The sequence below is a fragment of the Leguminivora glycinivorella genome, chromosome Z (genome assembly GCF_023078275.1).
Source record: "Leguminivora glycinivorella isolate SPB_JAAS2020 chromosome Z, LegGlyc_1.1, whole genome shotgun sequence".
Taxonomy (NCBI): Eukaryota; Metazoa; Arthropoda; class Insecta; order Lepidoptera; family Tortricidae; genus Leguminivora; species Leguminivora glycinivorella.
This window is the reverse complement of record NC_062998.1, coordinates 48975196-48983453: the sequence shown is the minus strand read 5'-3', so window position 1 is coordinate 48983453 and position 8258 is coordinate 48975196. Positions and strand designations below refer to the sequence as shown.

The window sequence follows — 8258 nt, the reverse complement described above, 5'->3', positions numbered from 1 at the left end:
GCTATCGGCTATGAAACGAACAAAAGATAATCACTCCCGTGTAAATAAAAGAGACACGGCGATGTTTATAGTTACTCGCCCAGTGAGCCAGGTGAGCTATCAGAATCGCCGTGTCTCTTATTTGCACGGGAGTGCTTATCTTTTGTTCGTTTTTATAGCCGATAGCTTGCCGATAGCTCATAGCTTACTAGCACGCGGTGGGACCAGCGCCTATAGGGTCCGAGCGTTGGAGGGTATGCCATCTAGCGGCCAGAATCGGTGACATGAACTTGCACATTGCAACTTTATGCCAAAGCAAGCTATCTACGCTCCTGTACGTTTTTCTGTGCATATGAGGTTCCATCTTGTGGGCTACATCGGAAGCAAAAACTTCACATTTACCTCGCGCCAAATATAAGGCTTCAGTGCTGCCCCCTACAGTAGCAGCTCGATTCACAAGAGATGGCACGAATGAGTTAACAAAAATATGCATGTGTGTGACAGGTTAACTAATATCGCTCTTCTGCAGTGGCGCGATAGAATCAGACTGCATTTCGACCGCCAGGTAGCATCAACAATGAGGAGGCACACTGACATTTATCCCGACAATCTAGGCATGTCACGGTCATCCATATGTAAGAGTGAAAAAAAAATCATTACGCTCTCACGTATGAAATTCTTTATCTGTGCAATGGACTAATAAGGTGGCGCCATCTGTCATAAACTTTGAGTGTGCCTCCTCATTGTCACTTCGGCTGAGCCGGCTGTCGTTGACAAGGGCTACTTAACGCATAGGCTATGTGTCCGAAGAAGGTAAAACGCTAACTACTATGACAGGCAGTTGCCAGTACAGACACAACCCGAGCAGTATAAAACCGAGGGCGACTAGGAACCGCGTGGTCGGTCCGAAGTAGACCAGTGAACTTTGGAGTTTGCTTCGTGAGCCTTGCGCTTCGTGGCTGAAAGAGACGATAGTATATTTTTTTAGATATTTAAGTATATGGATTTTTAAAACAATTATTTCTGTATGTCTTATAATGACAGTGTGCCTAGCCAATAGGCTACTAGATTCATATCGAATTTGGGACAATAAATGATAGTCTTTTGTAGTATTTGACATAAAAAAAACAATAGGTATTTATAGAGTTTGGGTATTAAAAGTGTATGATGACTACGTATTTTCGATTAAAAAAGTGTGTAATTTTTTATTTATTTTGGCCACCGAAAACGCTGTCAGCGATGTAGTGACTTCAAACCTTACTGGCCTACATTGTCAACAGAGCTCAAGTCGACTCTACAGGCATGCCACGATAAATGACCTCGTAAGACGTGCTCTCTCCACCGCCGCTCTTCCCGCGACTTGAAGCCATCGGGTCTCTCTGCCGTGGATGGCAAGAGACCCGATGGGTGCACACTCGTGCCTTGGAATTTGGGCCGCGCCTTGGCGTGGGACGCCACCTGCGTCGACACTTTGGCTCCGTTCCACTTGGAGGGCTCGGCTAGGAATCCTGGGTCTGCCGCCGACCAAGCCCAAACGTTAAAGCGCCGCAAATACTCTTTCTTAGTAAACGATTATGAGTTTGCGGCGCTTGCATTGGAAAGCTATGGGTCCTTGGTCGTCTGACACCAAAAATTTTATTAAAAAGGTGTCGGAACGCCTTAAGGCGTCTCAGGGGACCAAAGAGCCGGTTCCTTCTTTGCTCAGAGGTTGAGTCTGGCGGTGCAAAGGGGAAACGCCGCAAGCATTCTTGGGTCTATGCCGGAGGCAGGGGATCTAAGGGAGGTTTTTATATTTAATTATAACTTGCGTGTATTAGGTTTAGTCTTTAGGGTTTTAGGATTTAATTTTAAGTTAATTATTAAAAAAAAAACCTTACTGCATGTCAAAACAATCACTGACATATTGAACTTTATGCCTTCATACCTTAAAAGTCAGAAAATCTTGTTTTCGAGTAGAATGACCTGAAATCACGCAGGATGTCAAAATGGCGAATCCATTTCATCCCCAACCTATGTCTTGTCCACTTATACATGCAATGTATTTTAGATTAAGACCACATTTTGCATGCCTAGCCAGCAAAATATGTCACTGTACAGTGTACAGGAATCTGACAATGGTAAAATTCCTGCACAGTGACATACCTTGTTGTACCGTATTTTTTGCAAATAAAGAATTTATTTATTGGGCGAATCAACTTTTTGACCGACTCAAATCTATCCGCACATTCTTAACATAGTTATAAAATTTCACCCTTAAATAATGAATTTTATTGGTATTTTTCACTTTACCCTGTATATTAAAACATAACCCTAACTGTTAAATCCAATAAACTGAAACTTTGTTCATTAGAAGTTCGATTTCTTGGTAACTCCAGAGACATTTTGAGTAACGCCAGAGACACCAAAAATGTCGGTCAAAAAGTTGATTCGCCCTATTATCAATTTCTCAAGAAAATCTCAGTCGTTTGACTAAATCCCTGACTCTGTTTAGTGAAATCACAAAATCGGCCAATAGACACGCCACGTTTCGTCATTTCATTAATTTTGTTTAGGGATTTGATAAAATAAATCAAATCTCTGTTTTGGCCATTTCCCTGCGACAATTACGAGTGCACTACGCTACGGAACTTCAACGATTGGTATGTTGGCTAAGGGCCAGTTGCATCAACCACATTTGACAGACACATCATCGTCACGCAGCATACGTCTATGGAAATTCCCATACAATTGATGCAACCGGCCCTAAGTATTTAATTTGACATGCTCACATCAACTAAGTATACTTATCGGCAGGAACACCACACTGTAAATAGAATCTGGTGTAATTTAGCTTATTTTGCAAGGTGGTTTAACACTTTCGTAGCCAAAAACCCGCCGGGTACTCGTATACTTTGTTCAGATCAGAGAACCCGCTAGGCGGGTATAAATTATAAACTTGAACTTACTTTGGATCCGGCAGAGGCGCTGGCGGGTCCCTCCCAAGACCTACGGGCATCAGTAGAGCCTTCTCCTGAGGCAGCAGCGATATCTCCAGCTCTATCATACCCTGGACAAAAAATTTGGATGGAAATCATGAAAAATTGGCTAAAACCACATGACGCCGTCGTAAAAAGCGCTGGTGGCCTAGCGATATGAGCGGTCGACTTTCGATCCAAAGGTCGCGGGTTCGAACCCTGACTCGTACCATTTTTGTCGGAAGTTATGTGCGAAATGTCATTTGATATTTGCCAGCCGATTTTCGGTGAAGGAAGACATCGTGAGGAAACCGGACTATTTCCAATAAGGCCTAGTTACCCTTCGGCTTGGAAGGTCAGATGGCAGTCGCTTTCGTAAAACTTGTGCCTACGCCAAATCTCGGGATTAGTTGTCAAAGCGGACCCCAGGCTCTTATGAGCCGTGGCAAATGCCGCGATAACACCGATAATGCAAGGAGGACGATGATGACCACATGAAGTAGTAAAGTTCAAGAACTACGTTCTCTTAAGTTACTCGAATACTTCTAATCCACATATGAATTAAATTAAATAATAAAATGAAATTGTCTTTGTAATGGATGAGTTTTGTTTTTGACACAAGATCGAAAACTAAATGCCAATTTCATGTGAATTGTATACAAGTAGTTAGCTTGAATTAAAGCCAAGGTGTTGGTTACTAAACCATCACATTTGGTCACACTTTCCCTTCACACTTTCAATTAAAGTTCTCGAGTAAGGGGCCAGTTGCATCAACCACATTCGACAGACACATCATCGTCACGCAGCAGATGTCTATGGAACTTGGTTTGATGCAACCGGCCCTATCTGCATTCGCTTTCTTGGGCCCGATGACAGACATGGCGAAACTATAAGGGTTCCTTAGTTGACTACGGAACTCTAAAAACAAGTCTTTAAAATCAGCAAAGAACTTACAGCAAAATAATAGTTGCCCGAGTTCCGATCGACCATCCTGAGCGGCCACCATCCGCGCGAGTTGCGCACCGAAAACATGTTCACTTTGCGCGAGTTGGTTACATTCGCGTGGTGCGGTAACCGCGAGCCGCGAGGCATGCCCGACAGGTCCAGGGTCACCATACCTTCACAATAATCAAAGGGGATCGAGTATTATAGAGAGTTACTGTCAAAGTAAAATGTGTAATCAATCACAGTGCATAGACTCCCATCTCTCGACACAGGCTTAAAACTTTTGAACCTCAGTTTTGACAATTTTGGCCCATATTGTTAACTTCATATGTGTTAAAATGTCAAATAGTAATATTAGCGCCATCTAGCCGAGCGTTCGCCAAAGGTGTAACGCCATCTAGGTCACCGTACCGTTTTCTCTATGGCTTTGAGGTCATTTTTTTCTTAGACTTTATCCGTCTATACGGAGTTTTTTTTTTATACTACGTCAGTGGCAAACAAGCATACGGCCCGCCTGATGGAAAGCGGTCACCGTAACCTATGGACGCTTGCAACTCAAAGAGTGTCACATGCGCGTTGCCACCCCATTAGAAACTTGTACACTCCACCTTGCTGTACCTTCACAACGACAAATTGAGAGATAAATAGATAGAATACGTATATTTACAATACAATACAAATACTCTTTATTGCACACCTTGATAGAAAACAACAATACAAAATAAAAAATCCACACGAACAAAGGTAAACAACAGGCGACCTTATCGCTTAAAGAGCGATTTCTTCCAGACAACCTTAAGGTAGTGGAAATTGATAAATTTACATTATGTCATTAGGTGTCAGCAAAATTGAAGAAATAAACATCTCACAATACAGACTAAAAATAAAAAATACATAAACATACATACACATAGATAAATAACTATATGAATAAATATACAAATAAAATATATATATAAATAAGTACACATAATAACAGTGCCGTAGGTATTTAGAAGGTATATTTGTCACAGTTTCGTTTTCTTTCAACCCCTTATTTGCCAAGAGTGGCACTGAAGCTTTAGTAGTTTCATGTGTTCTGCTTATTCTGCTTAGGCGTGATTGTATGTATGTATGTATGTATGTAAGTATATTTAATATTACACATAACTGATAGTTTCCGTACAAAGAATGTGTTTCAGAGACAGACAATGTGGTATTGCTAGAAAGCAGCTTACAGCCTGGCAAAAAAAGAGTAGAAATACATAGGGTTACCACTGTCTATGTAAGCCGTTTTGAATGTGGCAACTTTTGAGTCACTTTTGTATGAGAAAAGTAAGTGTGACTAAGAAAAAAAGTTCCAAATCTACTGTTTTTTTGCCAGGCTGCAGGTATGTAGGTGTCGTATAGGTACCTATAAAGTCTTGAAGAGATGGAGCATCGATATCTAAGACCTGGACCACGAGGATAGGCGGGAACAGCTCGGTGACCTCCGTAAACGGACCCTTATCGTGGAGCACCAACTGTAATTATTTACGACAATGTTCATATTTAAAAGTGAATACCAGGGACCACACAGAGCGAGGCAATTTCTCGCGCGGCAAACGTGCAATATAGACGTGTCTCGACCTAGCGACCTGCCTAGGCCTCGGCACGTCTACATTGGCCGTTTGCCGCGTAAGCACTTTGGTTCGCGACGTGCCTCGCTCTGTGTGGATCAGTAGGCCTAGCACATGATTGCCGAGATATTATGTCGCTGCGAGATAGATGACACGTCTTCTTCTAACTGTATTAATGACATAAAGACGGGTAGTCTATCTCGCGGCAATCATGTGCTAACCCTGCAGGCTATACTTTCTGATAAAATATAAATCTGCGATTCGTATTATTAGAGGCTATTGAGCCAATGAGGAGGCCTACTGACTTTTTATGCCGCCAGGCGGCGCTTGAGCAAATGCGTAGGCGTGTCACTGTCATTTACAACCGGTCACTTAGGTACACACTACCGGTAAACGTTATTACATATGTGAGGGAGAGAAAAAAACATTTTTTCTTGCTCTCATGAAATGATATTGGCATGGTCCGATAATGTACGTAAACCTACATATAAAGTAAGAAGCAGTCTTATTCTTTATCTGTGCAAAAGACGTCTTAAAGTGGCGCCACCTGTCATAACCTTCCATTGAGCCTTCTCATTGGTTGACTGTACGTATTGTTGAAATAGACTAAATTATTAATGTAACGGACCCAATCATGGACAGTTTAAGAAAAATTTTCACCTGTTTTTGATATTTCACTGATAAATGTAAAAATTTTACCGCTAAGCGTGTTAAATCTTGAATGTCCTATATCCTTCTTTTACATTTCAAGCGTATTGCAGAATAGATACTCTTATTGGTTTCTTCACAGTTAACAAATTTAAACCAGGTGTTTTTTCTCCAATTATGGACGGCAGTTCTCCAGTAATGGATCCCCCATTATGGACAATGAAATAAGTTTAAAATTTTACTTTTAAAGCCAACTGATACTCAATGAGACTATTTTATATACCAAAAATAAAATTAGTTTGGGTTATTTTAACATAGGATTGTTTCCTGTAAATTTTGGTTTTGAAATTTGTTCCTTGTCCATCATAGGAGGTACGCAGTTTTTCGGTTCCAGTAATGGACACTCGCAAAAGTAAGTAAAACTCATTCAAGTTTACACCGAGTATTATTTTTTTATTATTTTATAAACGAACTCAACTCTCTTAGCAACATTACTAAGAATTCTGCTTGATATTTTTTTCAATAAACTGGTGAATTTTATCTTGTCGCCAAATCCTTCAGAAATAACAGAATTAATTGAAACTTCAAAATGAAACAGCTCTACAACTCTAGTTTATGGTACATTGCCGTCAGTTTTTAGAAACTAATTTAAGATACTTATTTTTAAGTATTTGTGTTCTTTTGTCCATAATGGCATCACCGTCCATTATAGGGTGTTTTAAATTACGTCACAGAGCCAAGCATTCTACTCCGGTTGCTAATAAGATGTTGGCACCTGACCTTCCTCTCCGTATGCTTGTATTGAAACTGGAAGACCATTCTCCAGCTGAAGCGTCCCTCTCCGTTCGTGGTCGTGTAGACATCAGTGTCCTGCGCTTCGTCACTAGGCCCGATCCATCTACAAAATATAGGTACTATTTTATGACCAATACACGGTGTAACATGGGGAAACCGAATAATTTTAACAGAGTATTCCTCATGATATTGGAAGAGTAAAATGTCATAAGTATAAACTTTCTGGATTTCGTCTACTTTCAGAGTTATAATCAATTACTTATTATTTCTCAGAACAAAACGCTGTTTTGATGGCAATGATGCGGTTATCGGACATAATCTAACTATCCTCGTTGATAGATATCAAAAAGTAACTAGTAACTCTTTGCAAAAAAGTATTTTTTTAGTAAAAAATTGTAAATTTTTATTTTAAGTAAGTACCACTTTTACGTATAGTAAAAAAAAAAAATTGGCGGAATTGGCTTGACGTCATCACATTTTATTTTTATTTTGCCCTCAGAAATGCGTGGTTAAAATCTTTCGGGTTGCTCATGTTACACCGTGTATAAAAGTTTCTAACAAGACTCAATTTAAAATTAATGTCAATTCAATTTGCAGAAAAAAACGCCCAAACATGTGGAGCAACAGAGAAGAAAGCTCAACTCACGCTCTGACATAAATGTTAGCTCCCTTGGCCACCTTCAGGCCCTGCACGTCCCACACCACCACTCGCAGCTCGAAGTACTCGTCAGGGTGGGGACGGATGGACACGGGACTCGGGATGGACCGCCGCGAGTCCAGAGGGAACATGTCCACCCACATGTGGAGCTTACCCTTAAAAAAATGCCTAAATTAAATACACATACAGGTAGGTGAAGACCTGTAGTACGAGGTTTTTTATGTGTAGGAGAACGAATTCGAAGACTGTCTTTACAAAAGCTACACAGAGTCCTAAGCTGTCCCTTTCCATTCTGATTCTTAACAAACTTGGATTCCTTTGAGGAGATAGCTGTTGAAAATCCTATATTGGAACTGGACGTGAACCTCTTGGAAACTCTTTCCGAAACTTGGGAGTCATTCTGTTGCAGCCATTATTCAATTCAATTCGTGATAAACAAGCATAACAGTACAAACACATTCAAAGCAATACAACAATACAAACAATTTTAATAGTTAAAATAAAATAAAACAAAACACAGTATCAATAAAATAGTTTACCACAAAATGGTCTCGCCTCAGCATAATGTTAACTATAAGGTCAGCGCTGATCTTCCGGCGAGATCATTTGTCGGATATACACATTACGGGGATAAGATACACTTGGTCTTAGGCCCTCCGCTCACGAGGCTACTCTCAAGCG

At 40.6% G+C, this 8258-nt stretch overlaps 1 protein-coding gene across 1 annotated transcript in view; it reads right to left on the bottom strand.

The window, feature by feature from the left end:
- Positions 1 to 158: 158 nt before the first annotated feature.
- LOC125240508 (otoferlin-like) overlaps positions 159 to 8258 on the bottom strand; it is a 45876-nt gene continuing 37776 nt past the window's right edge. The window contains exons 28-33 of the mRNA XM_048148399.1: positions 7566 to 7732; positions 6905 to 7022; positions 5272 to 5380; positions 3888 to 4051; positions 2925 to 3025; positions 159 to 938 (exon numbers count right to left, since the gene is read on the bottom strand). Of these exons, the coding sequence (XP_048004356.1) occupies positions 776 to 938; positions 2925 to 3025; positions 3888 to 4051; positions 5272 to 5380; positions 6905 to 7022; positions 7566 to 7732 (822 nt within the window). The 3' untranslated portion in view covers positions 159 to 775. The remainder of the gene's footprint in view (positions 939 to 2924; positions 3026 to 3887; positions 4052 to 5271; positions 5381 to 6904; positions 7023 to 7565; positions 7733 to 8258) is intronic.